This window comes from Carassius auratus, chromosome 12 (genome assembly GCF_003368295.1).
Source record: "Carassius auratus strain Wakin chromosome 12, ASM336829v1, whole genome shotgun sequence".
Classification (NCBI taxonomy): domain Eukaryota; kingdom Metazoa; phylum Chordata; class Actinopteri; order Cypriniformes; family Cyprinidae; genus Carassius; species Carassius auratus.
This window is the reverse complement of record NC_039254.1, coordinates 18,144,402-18,162,558: the sequence shown is the minus strand read 5'-3', so window position 1 is coordinate 18,162,558 and position 18,157 is coordinate 18,144,402. Positions and strand designations below refer to the sequence as shown.

Here is an 18,157-nt window from a genome sequence, read left to right as displayed (position 1 = left end):
ATGTATGAAGTACTGTTAGGTTTAAAAAGTAATTTTGATCTATGAAGTTATATTAGTCTCAAAAACTTTTGTAAACTATATGATGTCTTTTCCCCATATCTCACACACTTCTGGGATTTAATTTTGTTAATAAACATGTAAATGCATAATACTGACAAATCATTGCGGCATGATAAACTGATTACTTTTTATATCTGAAAGTGAAAGTTTAAAATTAATAAATCTATTTTGTTGTAGTAATTAGTTTGTTTTGATGTTGGTTTGTTAAAAACATTTTGGTTTCAGTTATAAATTCATATTATGATATATTCAAATAAGAATATATATATTATGTGTGTATTAGTGTTGTCAAACAATTAATTACGATTAATTGAATCTAAAATAAAAGTTTTGTTTGCATAACATCTGTTTTTCTGTGTATTTATTATGTATTTATAAATACACACATGCATGTATATATTTCATAAACATATGTTATGTTTATATATTAAATATATTTATTAATAATATAAATTATGTGAATATAAATATAGAAATGTAAATTCAAATAAATATTTTTAAATATATACTTTATGTAAGTGTATTTATACACAGAACACACACATATATTATGCAAACAAAAACTTTTATTTTGTATGTAATTAATCACGATTAATCGTTTCACAGCACTATTATATGTAAAATCTTATTTGAATATATCATCATATTAAATTTATATAAACATTTAATCTGAGAATTTCCGCTTAATTTATAACTGAAACCAACATGTTTCTAACAAACCAACATCAAAACAACATAATTACTAATATTTTAAACTTTCACTTTCAGATGAAAAACTTAATCAGTTTTTCATGCTGCAATGGCATATATATATATATATATATATATATATATATATATATATATATATATATATATATATATATATATATATATACATATATACAGTATGTATGCGGTTTATGTGTCACTTGAAATACCAGGAAATTTTTTTTATTATTTATTTTTTTAGGTGCAGTAATACCATGGTAATAACTTGTTAACATTAAAAACTGACCTTTTTCCACATTTACTCATCACTGAGAAATTGCTTTAGATACAGTGTGGTTTAAATTGAATTGATTTGTTTTACAAAATCATTTTGATTGAAACAACAACAACTCAATCTAGCATATACATGTAGCTATTTATGTCTGCACAAAAACTTAAAAGCTTATCAAACAGGAATAGATCTGTAAACTCCAGCCTCTCCATCTGATAAAGGGACCCTTTCACATTGAGCAAAGCAGTCCAAACACACAGACACTGTGTCCTGTCCTCTAGATTAGCTCACATAAATGATAAAGTACTGGGTTTGTGAAAAGCTTTCATGGCCTTTGGCTGTACTGAAGTAATGGAAGAGCTGAAATGATGCACAGCGGTCTCAGGATGCCAAATCATTCATCAGTTCATGTCGTCTGTCTGTAGTGCTTTTAAAAATTGTTCTGAAAATAAAAGCCCCGAAGAGCTTCGATAGGTAATGATGGTTTCTTCTTATTGATATAAAAGACACAGAGAGACACGGAAATGGCCTATTTTATTGCCAGATGTAATGTCTTATGGTTTTGCTGCTTCATAGTAGCTAAGCACAAGCCTTTAGTGCTCATAAGGCCAAAGAAAATAAAGACAGAACTATCTGCCATCATTTCTTTTTATGAACCAATTGATTTTTACTTAAATGAGTCTTACTGGACCTGACACAACAGAGCATTGCATTGGAATAATAAATGACTATGAATTCTAAAGCTTACAGAAATGTATGCATTTATATGCATTCATGCATGGTTTGGCTACAATGCAATGCATTGAAATAATAAACAAATATGAATTCTAAAGCTGAATAAAAAATGCATGCATTTACACTACGCAAATATTTTGATAATACCAGTATAATTAGACATTTTTTAAGTTTTTTTTTTTATGTTTTAATGTTAAAGTCTCTTATGCTAACCAAGCCTGAACTTATTTGGCTAAAATTTAGTGCTGTCAATTCGATTAATCGCATCCGAAATAAAAGTTTTTGTTCACATAATATATGTGTGTGTACTTAGTACTTTGTATTCATTATGTATATATAAATATACACACACATGCATGCATATATTTAAGAAAACATGCTATGTTTATATAGTAAATATTTTTATATATAATATAAATGATATTAAAATAAATATATACATGTAAATACTTTTGTTTTTTTATAGACATAATAAATATACACCATAGACACACATATATAATGTGAAAAAAGTTTATTTTGAATGCGATTAATCACGATTAATCTCCATTAATCACGATTAATCACCATTAATCATTTGACAGCACTATTAAAAATGCAGTAAAAATAAATATAACAATGGTATAATATTAAAACAATTAAACCTTTCAACTTCCACACTTTTGAGGGTTTATTAGTGTAAATGAATTAGAGCATTTATATTTAATATTCTCTACTCACTCTGAAGTCTATACCGACTGTTGAGATGAAGCTCCCCGCAAGAAACGCTCCATCTTTAAAGCGAACCAGCAGACAGCTTTTCCCCACCCCAGAGTCACCAACCAGCATTACCTGGAGAGAAAGACATGAGAAAGATGGAGCAGAACACACAATCTATCCCAGCATCTCTCCTCTCGTCTTCCTGCCTCGTCTTCATTCTATTAAGAGACAAACAACCCTCTCATCTTTCCATCAGCGCGTCAAACAAACTAGGTCTCCTTCCCTGCAGCGCTTAGAAAGACTCTTTCAAGGCCGTAAAGATTAAAGGCAGTAATATCAGAGTGGGTTTGCTTGAGAAGAGCGGAGATTAGAACAAAACTACATACTTAGTACACCAAACCAGTGATTTTCCCAAAAGGAAGCAGAACTATTCCAGTCAACAAAACAATCATAAAAAAAAATCTTGTTTCCTTTTAGTTTAACTTGATGTATTAAAACAACTACTGTACAAAAGCTGCATGTAAACTTTGACCCTTTATATATTAAAGCTTTATAAAATACTGAGCAAATTATTATTTACAGGAAAAAATGCCATTCAGTGTTACAATAGGTTGTATACGGAAAATTTCAGGCATATTTGGAACAAGAATCATTAGATAATGATAGATAACTTTCAATTCAGTATAATTTAGTCACTCATTCTTTTATATATTTTAAGTTAACTATGCTGTTTCATTTTTTTACATTAATAAATGTAAATTATATTTTGACATTTAATTTTTTACCAAAGTTATTTGAAACACTAAAGCAAACACTCTCCTTGCATTTAACATGAGCTCGGTGTAGATAAAAACACTTCTTTAAATTGAATCTAATGCAGACACGAGGATGAGACAATTGTAATAAAACTCTGATAGCAATGACACTAAAATGACACTTAGTTGAAGTAAATGGATTTTGCTGTATATAAAACTATTTAGACTCAAACTTCACTGCTAAATAAATTCAGAGTTAGGCTTTTCGATTCCCCTCAGACCTGTTAAAACTTGTGATGCACTAACAAGCTCAGGTGTCTCATTAACGGAAGCAGCTACTTGATCATTTTTCACTGACATCAGTGCTTGTTTTTGGTTTAAATAAGAATTGTTTTTGGAACATTTGGTGGCTGAAGAGACTTCCTCCAAATGTAATTAATTAATTAAAATACAGTGGAATATGAACAAAAAGGAGCACATTTCTGGTTTGGGGTACTTGAGTCTCACTGATGGTTTTGAGGGGTATAAAACAGGTTAGGAACCACTGGTTTAAATGTACGGATCTGCAGGATTAGTTTGGGAAAGCGGGGCAGAGCTCAGCTATTCCTGATCCTTTTCACTGTCCACTGGTGAATGACTGCTGTCAATTCCTGACTGCTATTTGATGAAAAAGCAATGCATATGATTCATAAAGGAAGGGTTGTGTGAACAATCACCAGATCAAACTGTCTTCCACATCAGAGTCACCTAAACATTTCAGCTTAAACATGCAAAGCTCAGAAGAAGAAGTTGTCAGTGTTGGATGCTAGTAAGTGAGCGTACTAGCGTCAGGCTGGATAACCCAGTTGCTGTGCTCTGGCTTATCTGTATTGACACAGCTGTTCAATTAGAGTCCGCGCTTAACTTCAGTCAAACAGAGCGTATAATTCTTGCCCATATGGGACGGCTTGATAGTATTTCATTGTTTTTAAACACTGCTGTAGCATAAATAAAGGACACAAACTAGTGAATCTGCACACAATCATTTGAGCTATGAAAATCAAAATTTTATAAGGCATTTACCATGTTTAGCTGGCAAATATTTACACTCACATACTCACATGTATGGCAAGCCATTTTAACATTTTTCCCTTAAAAACAAAAGTAGGCCTATCTATTAAAACATATCATTATTATCTCATTTTAATGTTATTATGCTAGTTTTTTTTTATTAAGTTATCCAAAAGTAACTTGTGCCTATTCAAAAAAAATTATACTTAGTAGTCTGAAACAAATAGCTGATCACAATGGAATAGTTACAAGGAGTAAGTACAAAAATATAATGGATTAAAATAGAGTTAAGTTACACACAATATCATATATACACAATATCAGACTGAAAGTTTCTTCAAATTCCAATCTACTAAGAGTCATTGAAATTACTTGCATACATACACACAAACACACACACACACACACACACACACATATATATATATATATATATATATATATATATATATATATATATATATATATATACACACACATACTATTACAATTAACAAAGAAATATAATTGCTTGATATTTTCGAAACTTTTGAAATAGTGACTAGCAGAAAGGGAGTAAGTGCTTATATGTAATGAGTATGTAATTGTAACTAGTAACTAGTATTTAATGAGTATGTAATTGACTAGATACTATTTTAAATTGGAATAATTAGCATCTTCTGAATGGTTAGTGAAATTCAAATACTAGTAATCACTACAATTAATTTGTAGTAAACATAAAAATGATATATATCACCAATTATAATTGAATTGTTAATACTACTGAGATACTGATTAGTAGAAAGGAAGTAATGACATGTAATGAATCAGAACTAGTAACATATTCAATAGATACTAGTTAGAACTGGAATGTCAGACTGAATTGTTATTGAAGTTCAAGTAGTGAAAAATATTAGGCTTTTTACCAGTTAAATTGGAAAAGGGAATAAGTACTTGTATGTAATAAATGGGAACTAGAAATAAACTAAATAAATGCTAGTTAGAATTTGAATAATAAGCATATTTTTAATGTTTAGTGATATTCAAGTATTTAAATAGCTTACTAATAGTTATTTTAAAATATACATACTATTATCAGTTACAACCGAATTGGTTAAATAACTGATTAAATAGTTACAATGTGACTAAAGAGAAAAAAGAGGGATAAAGAGAATAAAAGAGAAATAAAGAGAACTTTTAGGATTCGAATAATAAGCATCTTCTCAATAGATAGTGAAATTCAAATATACTATTAGTCACTGAAATTACAAACTGGTAAGTATAAAAACTACCCATCACTCCTCTAGTCACTACTACTGTCATACATTTTTATTTATTCTTTTACGTTATTACATAAAGCCATTATCAATTACAATGGAACAGTTACTTGATTCAATTTAGATAGTGACTAGTAGAAAGGGAATAAATAAGTAGTATTTAAGTAGTAATTATTCATTGATTAGATACTATTTGGACTTGGAATAATTATAATCTTTCATGTTGTCACTGAAATTATACACACAAACACACACACAAACGCACACAAAACGCTAGTAATAAAAACCCGTAATAAATGTATAAGCGGCTTGCCATACTGCACTGGGCTCGCGTTGAACAAAGCGGCTGCTCGTGTACCTTGAAGGCGATGTCGTAGAATTCTCCGCTGTTGCTGAGAGAGGATCTGCTGGGATGCACCACTCCGTTAGACAGGGTCGGGACTTTCTTACCCTTCTCTTTATCGCTGCTCGGAGATGAGCTCGGTGTATTTGAACTCCCCTTCCCTTTGACACCTTTCTTCCTCGACATTATGCTTTTTTATTCCCAGTGCGAATGAATGTACGACGAGTAATTAATGAGCAGCGAAACGCGCGCTCTGTGCACTCCACTTCTCCCGTTGACTATGTCTTAGTACGCGTGAATGAACTTTTCATCGATTAGCGCGCGCATGACTTCAGGGTTCCGTCAGATAAAGAGCGCGAGCAGCGCACCTGCTTCTGTTCTTCGCGATGCCGCTCCGTTTTACGCAACTGGTCCGACAATTTGTTGGTTTTTCTTCTAAGAGAAAGCGTCTCTGGTGCCTGCCTGTGAAACTGCTCCGTCAGTGTGAAGAGAAAATGCACCTCACTCCTCTAGTAGTGCACGCGCAATCAGTGAAAGTGATGGCCACGCGCACAGAGCGCATCCTCACTCTCCACTTGTTGGAATACAGAGGCGCAGTCAGGATTGAACGCACATCAGGATTAGTTTGGGTTAAGATGACTTGACAATTAATTAACTCGAAGTTAAACTAAAAATTAAAACCTTAATGCAGTCATTTTGGTATGGAAGGCTAATAAATAAATAAATGAAAAGGGAGTTGTGACTCCGTCTCTCTCTCTCTCATTACTCTGAGAAAATAACTCAAATGTATAACAAAAACATAGCTGTGAAATAAAAGGTTGATTAAAAAAAAAATGAGTTATCATGCAATTCCGATTTTTTTCCCCCATACGGAATAAAAAAGTTATAAGTATACAGTATAAAAAATTGAGATAAAAAGTCATAATTGTGTGAAGAAAAAAAAGATTGCGAAGTAAAAAGCCTTAACTGTGAGATGTTAAACAATAATTTAAAAAAACACAGTAAAAATGTCTAATTATACTGGTATTATTAAAATATTTAGATAGTATAAATGCATGCATTTTTTTAATCAGCCTTAGAATTCATAGTTTTTTACAAATTCTGAGTTAAAAAGTCATTAGTAACTTTATTTCATACTTTGGGATAAAATCATATGTCAAATGCATTACTGCAAATGTAAACAACAACAAAAAATTAATATTCTTCAGATTGAGCTCAAAGTCATTTTAATAGTAAAGCACTATCATAATGTGAATGTAAGAAAAATAACAAGATGTTTAAGTTGCATATCATACAGACAAGCAAGCATAAACATCTTGGCAGGAGTAAGCTATAAACTGAAGCAGACTTTATGACGACAGTCAAAGTCTGAAGTGACTCTGGGGTGCAGACATGACTCACAGTGAAGAGGACAATATAATGCTGGTTTTTCATCACAGACCTTACATAAGTCTCAGTCACATATAGCCACGACTGACTCAGAGATGAGCACATGACTTAAAAAAGCTCATTTGTCTTAATCATAATGAGAAATTAGACTTTGAAATAAAAATAGATATGCCTACTTGACTAAGTGCATGTTTATTATATGCAGCCTTGAGATTTCCTTCTGACCCTCTTTCTGCTTTCATGGATTGCATAAATCGCACAAAATGACGATGATCCCACAAAGGTCATTTTTAGCCTACACCTGTCACTCGGATCAGCTGCTAGTTACTGATTTCTTCTTCTCTCAGGCTCTGTCTAACATATCAAACGTAACCTCCAGGCCTTTCTGGTGAGTCGCTGCCTCTCTCCAATACAATTACTGGCCTCGAGTCCTTCCTCACTGCGCTGCTGCAAATAAAGGATCTGCCCAATGGCTCCAGTATAACAGCTCCACCTAAACGAGGAGAGACAGTCGGCAGAAACAGATGCTCAGAGTCTGTGAGACGTTTAGAGATGGTCAGTCTCCACCTCCAGCGATGCTAACTGATGCTCATTAATGTACATTCAGCAGTTCAGTGCAGCTTATTCCTGAAGATCTGAGGATCTGCTCAGAGAATCTAGATGAAGAGAGAATTCACATTTCAGGAGGATTATATTATATTATATTATATCAATTGCAATTGCTCTTACATATTTTATCCCAAAAGGATGCAACCTGCTTCAAAAAGATGATTATTATATATTATATTATATTATATTATATTATATTATATTATATTATATTATATTATATTATATTATATAGCAAATGTTCTTGCATATTTTATCCCGAAAGGATGCAAACTGGTTTAGAAATATGTTTATTATATTATATTATATTATGTATTTAAATAGCAAATGTTCTTGCATATTTTATCCTGAAAGGATGCAAACTGCTTCAAAAAGATGATTATTATATTATATTATATTATATTATATTATATTATATTATATTATATTATGTATTTAAATAGCAAATGTTCTTGCAAATTTTATCCTGAAAGGGTGAAAACTGGTTTAGAAAAATGTTTATTATATTATATTTTATTATTTTATTTTATATTATATTATGTATTTAAATTGCAATTGTTCTTACTTATTTTATCCAGAAAGGATGCATCTTGCTTCATTATTCTATTCTGTTCTGTTCTATTTAAAAAGCATTTTTTCATATCTTGTAAAATTAGTACTTTAAAGCTCTCCTAAAATGTATGACTTAAATAAATAAACAAAACGTTGACAATTTTGCAGTTCTGTGTCCCTGAAAAATCACAAGACGGGCATAACACACTGAAATTAGAAGTGTAAATTGTGCATTAATTTAGTATAATTTATTTTAAATGTAGAATCTAGTATAATGTATTAATGCAATAAAAATTAATATTTAATCTTGCCCTGACCTGTATATTCCATTATAAGGTATAATATACTGACCTTTCTCAGCAAATACTGAGAGTATATTATTTTATACTGTTCATTGGGATTAATTTATGATCTAGATTTGATTGACAGCGCTGTTTGAAGCAGGCTTTGGGAGGAAAGAGCAGTCGTGTGCTGCAAGATCTGATGATGACAACGTCTGTCAGCACACTTCAGTTTGTGTTTCCATGCTCTCTGTCTACATATCCTCTATTTAAGGTTTTCTATTTTTACACTGCTCTTTTTATCTGTGTTTTACGCACTACAGTTTCTACCTCAAAGCAGGAAACAGCAGTGTTTAGAAGACAGAATCTTGCCATAAACTGTTAATTGATTAAATATTTGACCAAAACAGAAGGAGACTGGAATAGATCAATTATTATTTGAATACCACTTAAAATACCTTTACTATTATTATTTATTTGTTCAAATATATAATTATATCCTGTTTGTATTGGTGCTCGTCTTTAAAAATATTTTATTATTATTATTAATAATAATAATAATATTATTATCATAACAATAATAAGAGAAAATTGACCAAATTGGCATGAAATAGGATTAATTATCTTCATTTTTACGAATTTTTCATTTTATCATCATTATCATCATGATTATTATTATTATGTTAATTTAAAGAAAATGGCTGGAGATGGGTATGGTTTTTAGGGAATTAAAATTCTAAGAAAATGAAATGAAATTTTATTATGTTGTTATTACTATTATTTTATATATATATATATATATATATATATATATATATATATATATATATATATATATATATATATATATATATGCAAATAGGGAAAATAAATAATATACTTATTTAAGGAATAAAATGTAAAGTAAATATTAAATAATAGTATTAATATTTGTTACCGTTAATAATACAAATTACTTTCAATACCACTACTACTACTAATAATAATATTAAAAGTTAAGTGAAAATTTTAATATATTATAATGATACTGTAAATTGAAAAATTTACAAAAAGCTGAAAATGGAAATAATGTACAGTAATTAACTTTAAGGGTAATAATCAAATATTTGGATTAGATGGATTGGTAGGAACACTCAAACAGAGCATTTAATGAAAATAAATAAAAAAAGAAAAAACGTCATTGTTAAACATTTTAATCAGATGAACCTCCAGGAATTGACAACATGATTGAAATAATTTCTGAAAATCAAAAAAAAAAAAAAAAAATCTGTATCTCACAGAAGGTTATTTAAAAAAAAAAACTGTATTAAAAAAAAAAAAAGTATTTGCCTTTTTTATATATATTCAACAGCAACTGCGTTGTGATTGTAACGCTTGACGGTGCTCAGAATCATATTAATAGCAGAAACAGGCTGTGATTATTATTGGCAGGTTTAAAACAGAGCCACAGAAGAGTTGCCTTCACAAATCTCTTCTGTAACAGATCGTCTTTGGCACAGTTTGTCACACTCTGATAGGATACACTTCAGCGAGTGACTGTCGGTCAGTCGGAGCCGGGCAGGGGCCAGTTCCTGGACTGGAAGTAGCTCCTCAGAGTGTCCAGGTTGACCGGAGGGAAGTACGGGCCGATGCGTTTCCGAACCCACCACCTCCCCTGAGCTGCACCGCTGCTGCCCGGACGCGTGAACTTATAACGGAAGTGCTCTCCTCGTATCCACCTGAAACCACAGATGCATCAAAACCAACACACGTCACATGACTTCAGAGGACACGTCAGGTCACTGCATTCTGAGCAGCTCAGCTCTGATGAGAAAAGAGATGTGTGTATAAAGGGACCCCGGAAAGTATGTGACTGTAAACGTCATAATGTGACAAAATATCAAAGCAGGAGGTTTTTGCATCTCTTTATGGTGTTCATGTCATTTTAGGGTCTTTTTAAACGCATCAAAAGATTTGCTCTCTAATTAAGCACTGTTAGTTTGCCACTGTTACTGTTAACTGAACATATGAACAATGATAATAACAATAGTAACAATAATAAACTGTTAATTACAAAGTGAAAATAGCTAGAAATTAGAATATTTTAGGGAACAAAAATTTAAAGAAAATTAAATAATAATAATAATATAAATTAATCTTAATTTTATTATTATTATTATTATCATCACGAAAGCAAATAATAATAATAATAATCTGTTAATTACAAAGTGAAAATAGCTAGAAATTTGAATATTTTATGGAACAATAATTAAAAGAAAATTAAATAATAATAATAATATCAATTAATTTTAATATTATTATTATTATTATTATTATCATGAAAACAAATAATAATAATAACAATAATAATAAACCGTTAATTAGCCTACAAAGTGAAAATAGCTAGAAATTAGAATATTTTTAGGGAACAAAAATTAAAAACAAATGTAATAATAATAATAATAATATAAATTAATCTTAATATTATTATTATTATTATTATCATAAAAAATAATAATAATCTGTTAATTACACAGTGAAAATAGCTAGAAATTAGAATATTTTTAGCCAACAAAAATTTAAATCAAATGTAATAAAATAATAATAATATTAATTATTATTATTATTACTATTATTATATTGTTAATTGAAATCTTAATTTCAATAAATCTTAATCTTCTTTTGTTATTATTATAACAACAAATAAAAAAAATCTACTATTAATTACAAAGTGAAAATAGCTAGAAATTAGAATATCTTTTTAATGAATACAAAAATTAAAAACTAATTTAATAATAATATAAATTATTATTATTATATTGTTAAATCAAATTCTTAATTTCAATTTATTTTAATCTTATTATTAGTATTATTATCATACAATAATATACTTTTGAACAACACGGGAATATGGAAATAACAAAATTCATTTTTTAAACGTAAAAGAAAATATTAAACAATGTTATTTTTCATTCTCATAACAACAACAGCAACAATAAATAATATAATGTTAATTCCAATTTGATCAAAATAGCTAGAAAAGCTAATACATATATATATATTTAAAGAAAACTAAATTAAATACTAGCAGTATTATTCATCACTATTATTAATGTTACACGTATTATTATTATTAAAAATAATAATATAACAAACACAATTTAAAATACGTCTCCAGCCCAGTTTGGGAGCTCTAATATCGCTGCTTGTGTTATAGTGTAATATGTAGAGTCCAGTGTGAGTTTGGTGTTTGGTGTCAGTATGTTTACCGCGGTTTCTCTCTGTTCTGGAACGGGTTGTGTCCCATCAGGGAGAGAACTGTGGAGTCGTTAGCCAGCAGTCTGCCGGCGATGTGAATAACCCACTCGTTCTGCTCATACGTCTGAAAGAGACAGACACAGCAAGCTTTCAGTGCGATGCAGCTGTTCTTCACACACTCTCATGTGCTGAGGGGTAACACTTCACACACATCTGGGACACTGAGAGAAGATCGATGTTCAGTGTGTGAGCGTTACATAAGGATTATAAATAACCTCGACACTGTCTACTGACACAGCAGGGATTTGATATCTGTCTGAGTTCAACATGCATGTGCGTTCATATTTTCAAAACAGTTTTTAAATGTATTTTGCTACAAGTAAAAAAAGGAATCACTAATTATAATTATTCATTATTGATATCAGTGCGTTTTTAGGGAGTTGCACCACATGACACTGCACAATCTGTACTAACGTCCTTAAAAAATGCTTATAAAAGTTTTTTCTTCATTATGATATTAGCACAGTTGCATCACCCTGACACGGTTTACTTTGTGGCCTCTACGTTAAAATATCAAAATTAATTTTAATGGAGAAGCTAAAACATCCTCATAACAGAAGCAAGCGCTGTACAAGTTAATGCATGCATGCACATTTTGGATGTATTTTTGGATAAATGGATAAGTGACTAGTGTTGAGACACATCTGACATCCCGGACACGTATTTCTATGCTCTCTGCCAGATAAAAGTGACATTTCATGCATGGTATAATAGCTTACTGCAGATTTAATGCAATAGTTCACCCGAAAATTTGCTGAAAATGTGTTCAGACCATACGAGATTAGGATGAGTTTGTTTCTTCATCAGGTTTGGAGAAATGCAGCACTGCATCAGTGTGTCATCAACGGATGCTCTGTAGTGAATGGGTGCCGTCAGAATGAGAGTCTGATAAAAACATCAAACTTCACAACTTTACTTCACAAGACATTAACTGATGGACGGGAGTGCTGTGGAAGTTTTTATCAGCTCTAATTCTGACGGCACCCATTCACTGCAGAGCATCCGTTGATGAGACACTGATGCAATGCTACATTTCTCCAAACCTGATGAAGACACAAACTCATCCCAATCTCAGATTGTGGTCTCCTGTCCGTGTTTAACCTGAAACGCAGCGAACCACATGAGCCAGTCCAGCCTGTAGTGATACGGCGAGATGAGGCACGGCCTGCGCTCCAGCGCTCCAGGTTTACACAGGAACTCGTACTCCTCCCAAACGACCTGGTCTCCGGTGTGATCGCTGCTCAGCGTGCCCTGAAACACCACCTCCGTCCGCTCCTTAGTGACGCTGCTCCAGACACACGTGTGTTAGTCACAGACTCTGACACTGCTGGACGCTTCACGCAGAGATGGACGCACTACCTGCCGAACGCTCCGTACGTGTTGACGATCCGCAGGGGGTCGAACGAGGTGTTCATCATCTGTCTGGAGCTGAGGAGGTTCATCACCACCGGGACGCTCAGATACGTGATCAGAATCCCCAGAGACACGTTCAGCACACGCCTGATCAACATCCCTGATCACAAACACACACTCCTGCAGTTATCACGCAACACGGATAATCATCAGAAATATTATTCAGCATATTAATCTGATTTCTGAAGATCATGTGACACTGAAAACTGGAGGAATGATGCTGAAAATACAGCGGAGCATCACTGAAATAAATTATAGTTTGAACACATATTCACATAGAAAACTGTTTACATTGTAGTAATTATATTACACAATTTACTCTAATTGTGGTCATGTAAAAGCAGTCCTCTTTCAGAAATATAAAAAATCTATCATTTTAAAAATCATGAAATACTGAAAAGCATCAATTTAAGATAGTTAAGCATATTAAATATATTTGCCTCGACGTTCACGTGCAATGCATTTTTATGCTTATTAAACAACAGCAACATAAATATTTGAATATTATTTAAATACTTTTTGTATTTTATTTTTCATTCTTACGTTTTAATTTAAGATTTTTACTTGCTTTTGTTGTTGTTTTAGTTTTAATTGATTTCCGGTTAATGTAGTGCTTCAAACTACATTCAAACAAATCAGAAATTGCGAGTAAATTTCAGAAACAAGATCAGCAAGTAACAACACACTGAAGAGGAAACACAGAAATTAGTTTTAACATCGAATATTTAGATTTACATTTCAGATTTATTTCCAATCATGTTTTTTATTTTAGTTAGCAATATCCTGTGATTTATTATTATTTCAAATAATCCTGCATGTATGTACAGACCTCTGGAGGACGCAGGTTTGAGTCCCGAAGCCTCTTCTGTCTGGATCTGCAGTAAAGTCTGTCTGGCTCGTCCAGAGCGGCCGAACAGAAACGCCAAAGCAGCGTCATCGAAACAAGCCAGACAGGGAACGATCGTCAACCAGTTCAGAAAACTCAGATTCCCACTAATGATCAGAACAACCTGTTAGAGACACAGAAACACATAAGGAGTGAGCGCATCTTCGCTGAAGCAGGGATGCCACTAGATGGCACCAGAGCTGCTCTGAAACACCTGGAAGAGGATCTGCAGGACTCCGTTCAGCATGCACATCCGCCGGCCCATGAAGGTGAAGAAGGGCACCACCAGCTCGATGAAGTGATTGCTGAGGGTCTCGAAGCGGTGGAACCACCACGGAGAGCGATGCATGTAGTAGGACATGGGGTTCGGCACCGGCTGGGTCTGACAGACACGACACAGATCACAAGATGCATCACTACATCATATTATATTACAGAAATACTTACACAATCACAACTATGCGCTCGATAATAACTCATTATGCACTAGGTGTAAATGTACATCTAATTATATATAACTGAAACTTGTTATAGCACTTGCATATCATTGCTCTTTTGATTGCTATTCTCCTCATTTATAAGTTGCTTTGGATAAAAGCATCTGCTATGTAACTGCAAATGTATTCATTTATATTAATTACACTTAATAGTCATTATTACTATTATTCATTAAATCTAAATATTTGATAAAAATCCCAAAAATATTATTATTTATTCTACAATATCAATACTGTATATTTACACATTTTATTTATTCCATTACATTATACATTTTAAAAATGCCTACTTATTATGCAGCATGTTATGTACATTAAATAATGTAATGAAATAATTAATATTCAAAGTAGATCTAAAAACATAATTCATGATATGATTTTGTTAAATCTAAATACTCTATAAAAAATATAAGAAATGTATATCATACAATATTAATACTATATATTTTATGCAATTAATATATATATGTGTATATATCTCCATCTATGGCATACTGACACTATTATAGATTGGGGAGGGGGTTTAGACAAGACTGCACAGCACATAAATAGCATCTGCATCAGTAAAATCATAATTTCTAAAAGCCCCAGAGCTCTTTGCTTGATTTCAAAGCTTTCTGGGCATTGCTTAAAAAACCCATGAGCTTTCAGATGATTTTAACAGGTTTGCAGCACAGCAAATGAGGCAGAGTAAAGTAAATGGAGCTCGCGTCTGACAGAAGACATATGACACTAATCATCAACTCACCGCATCCAGTGTGTGTGTGTGTGTGTGTGTGCACCGAGGTCAAGACAGGTGTGTTTGACCAGATTAACCTGAACGATACCAATCTGCAAAAGCTAAATAAATATCCCACATCTGCGACTAACAGCTCTGGCAAGTCTTCACGAAAGCCCAAAATAGTCTGTTTATTTCATTTACACCATTAATATCAGGGAATTTCTCTCTATTTGCTGTTGGCAGGGTGATAATTAAGATAAATGTGAAGAGCTAGCCGCGAAGCAAACAGAGGCGTCTGTAACGTCTTTCAGAGCGGGGCGTCCACGACACACTCACCTTTTCCTCCATCAGGATCCATGCCTCGGAGGAAAACTACCTTAAATAACCAAACGACGGCCATGACTGCTGCCTTCAGTGAATAAACATGAGGACAGTGGCCCTCTCACCCGCCGCTAGCCCTTCCCAGCATGCAGTGCGGCGTGTTTGGGCAGTGTGAATGGCTGTAGTGTGTGCCCTGGCGCCTGCGGCCGCCTCTGACTGCTGAAGTCATCCACCACTCGAAGGGATTCAGACCCGGATACAGGACGAGTTATGTAACAGTCCACCAGATATTAGTACTTCCATTTGAGAAAAATGGGCAGATTTCAGATTGGTGCATGATGTGGAGAAAAAACTAATGAGACTTTAGCAGAAAGACTAGAGCCAGTAGAGCCTTTAATCTAACCAATTCTACACCACAAAAAAATAATAAATAAATAAATATAAATATATATATATATATATATATATATATATATATATATATATATATATATATATATATATATATATATATATATATATATATATATTAGGGGTGTAACGATACGCGTATTCGTATTGAACCGTTCGGTACGACGCTTTCGGTTCGGTACGCGGTACGCATTATGTATACCGAACGGTTCGTTGGAGTATTTAATTATATTTGAAAAAAAAAAAAAAAAAGAGAGAGAGAGAGAAATATAATGATATGCGTTCAACAAGGTAGCCCAATAACCCAAACAACGTAACAGGCAACGCCCCTGACACTCCCGAAGAAGAAAAAAACACCATCTTATATGTTTATGTTAGGCTACTCAGCAGGCGCTCGCTCACTCAGTACACGCTGAAGGCTCGTTGCAAAATAGCCAATGCGTTTAACAGACTAGAAATGAGAAGATCCTCCAATAACCAACAGGTCTGGTGTTTGGGTGCACTTTGGATTCCCTTTAAGCTATAATGGTGATGGCAAGAGAGTGGTTTCCTTTCCAAAGCGCTCGGGCAGAAGCGCTCATGAGGCGTCTGTCTTTGCTAAGCAACAATGACGTGCTCTCTCCATGAGACGCGGAAATTTCAGCTTAGGATAAATGGATTTGCAGCTCTAAAAATCGCTTGCAGTAGCTCTGCTACTAAATTTATTTCAAAATTGCAATCCATATACAACTATGATCAGCTGTTCCTTCATCTTGGCTGAGCTCTCAACGTTGTTACGGGAAAGGATGAAGCTGATTGGTTAGTTCTTGTCACATGACCCGCGGTGCGCTTGCGGCATTCTGAAAAGTTGAGATGTTTTTACATTTTGCTGTATCTAAAACGTATCGAACCGAACCGAACCGAACCGTGACATCAGTGTATCGTATCGAACCGAACCGTGAATTTTGTGAACCGTTACACCCCTAATATATATATATATATATATATATATATTTTTTTTTTTATTATTATATTATTATATTATTTTTTTTTTTTCTGTTAATGATTATTTCAAAGTAAGATATTTTTTTAAATATATCTAAGTGGTCATACAGTTCATTTTGTATTTTCATTTAAGTTTCATTTAGTTTAACCTGAAGCACTAAAATAATTCCAACAAAAATAAAGAAAATAAAACTACAAAAACAACAAATTACTAAAACTTGAAAATTTCAAATGTAAATGTAAAATACAATAAAAAACAAATACAAAATAATTAAAAGGAAAATACCAATGATACTGAAATAACACTGGTTTAAAGCTGCATTCGTGTACATTGCAAAACCATTATTATTATTATTATTATTTAATTAAATTACAAGTATTAGTATTTTTGTTTTGTTTTCCAGTATAAATGTCTAAACAATCTTAAACCAAGATATATTTAATGCAGAAGCAAAATGACATAAAATAAAATGTTTTTGAAAAAAAATAAATAAATAAATAGATGCGTTTATTTTTAAAGAGAAAAGTGCTGCTAGTAGAATAAGAAAAACGTATTAATTCAGAGATAAAAAAAGTTTATTTTCTGACCACGTTGGCAGAAATATATTTTTTTGAAAAAGAAAATTGTTACATTTAAAAGATATATACAAAATATTGTTTAAAAAGAAAAAAAATTGCAAAGGCAACATTTCTTATTTTCTTTTAACTTGATGTACAGTGCAAACTAAAACTGAAATAAAAAAAATATAAAAAAACCCAAGTGATTAGAAAAAGATAATGAGTCTTGATTTCTGGTCATGGGTTTGATTCCTATGGAATGCAAGAACTGATCTACTGTATGGCTTCGATGCAATGTAAGCCCCTTCAGATAAAAGCATCTGCCCAATGCATAAATGCTGATGAAATAAAAGAATGA

General features: G+C 32.3%; 2 protein-coding genes across 2 annotated transcripts in view; both read right to left on the bottom strand.

The window, feature by feature from the left end:
- Positions 1-6,448, bottom strand: part of rab26 (RAB26, member RAS oncogene family) — a 65,988-nt gene extending 59,540 nt beyond the window's left edge. Inside the window, exons 1-2 of the mRNA XM_026277414.1 lie at positions 5,896-6,448; positions 2,498-2,608 (exon numbers count right to left, since the gene is read on the bottom strand). Of these exons, the coding sequence (XP_026133199.1) occupies positions 2,498-2,608; positions 5,896-6,066 (282 nt within the window). The 5' untranslated portion in view covers positions 6,067-6,448. The remainder of the gene's footprint in view (positions 1-2,497; positions 2,609-5,895) is intronic.
- A 3,500-nt stretch (positions 6,449-9,948) lies between these two features.
- lmf1 (lipase maturation factor 1) overlaps positions 9,949-18,157 on the bottom strand; it is a 29,831-nt gene continuing 21,622 nt past the window's right edge. The window contains exons 6-11 of the mRNA XM_026277413.1: positions 14,522-14,689; positions 14,251-14,431; positions 13,368-13,521; positions 13,110-13,293; positions 11,960-12,072; positions 9,949-10,429 (exon numbers count right to left, since the gene is read on the bottom strand). Of these exons, the coding sequence (XP_026133198.1) occupies positions 10,255-10,429; positions 11,960-12,072; positions 13,110-13,293; positions 13,368-13,521; positions 14,251-14,431; positions 14,522-14,689 (975 nt within the window). The 3' untranslated portion in view covers positions 9,949-10,254. The remainder of the gene's footprint in view (positions 10,430-11,959; positions 12,073-13,109; positions 13,294-13,367; positions 13,522-14,250; positions 14,432-14,521; positions 14,690-18,157) is intronic.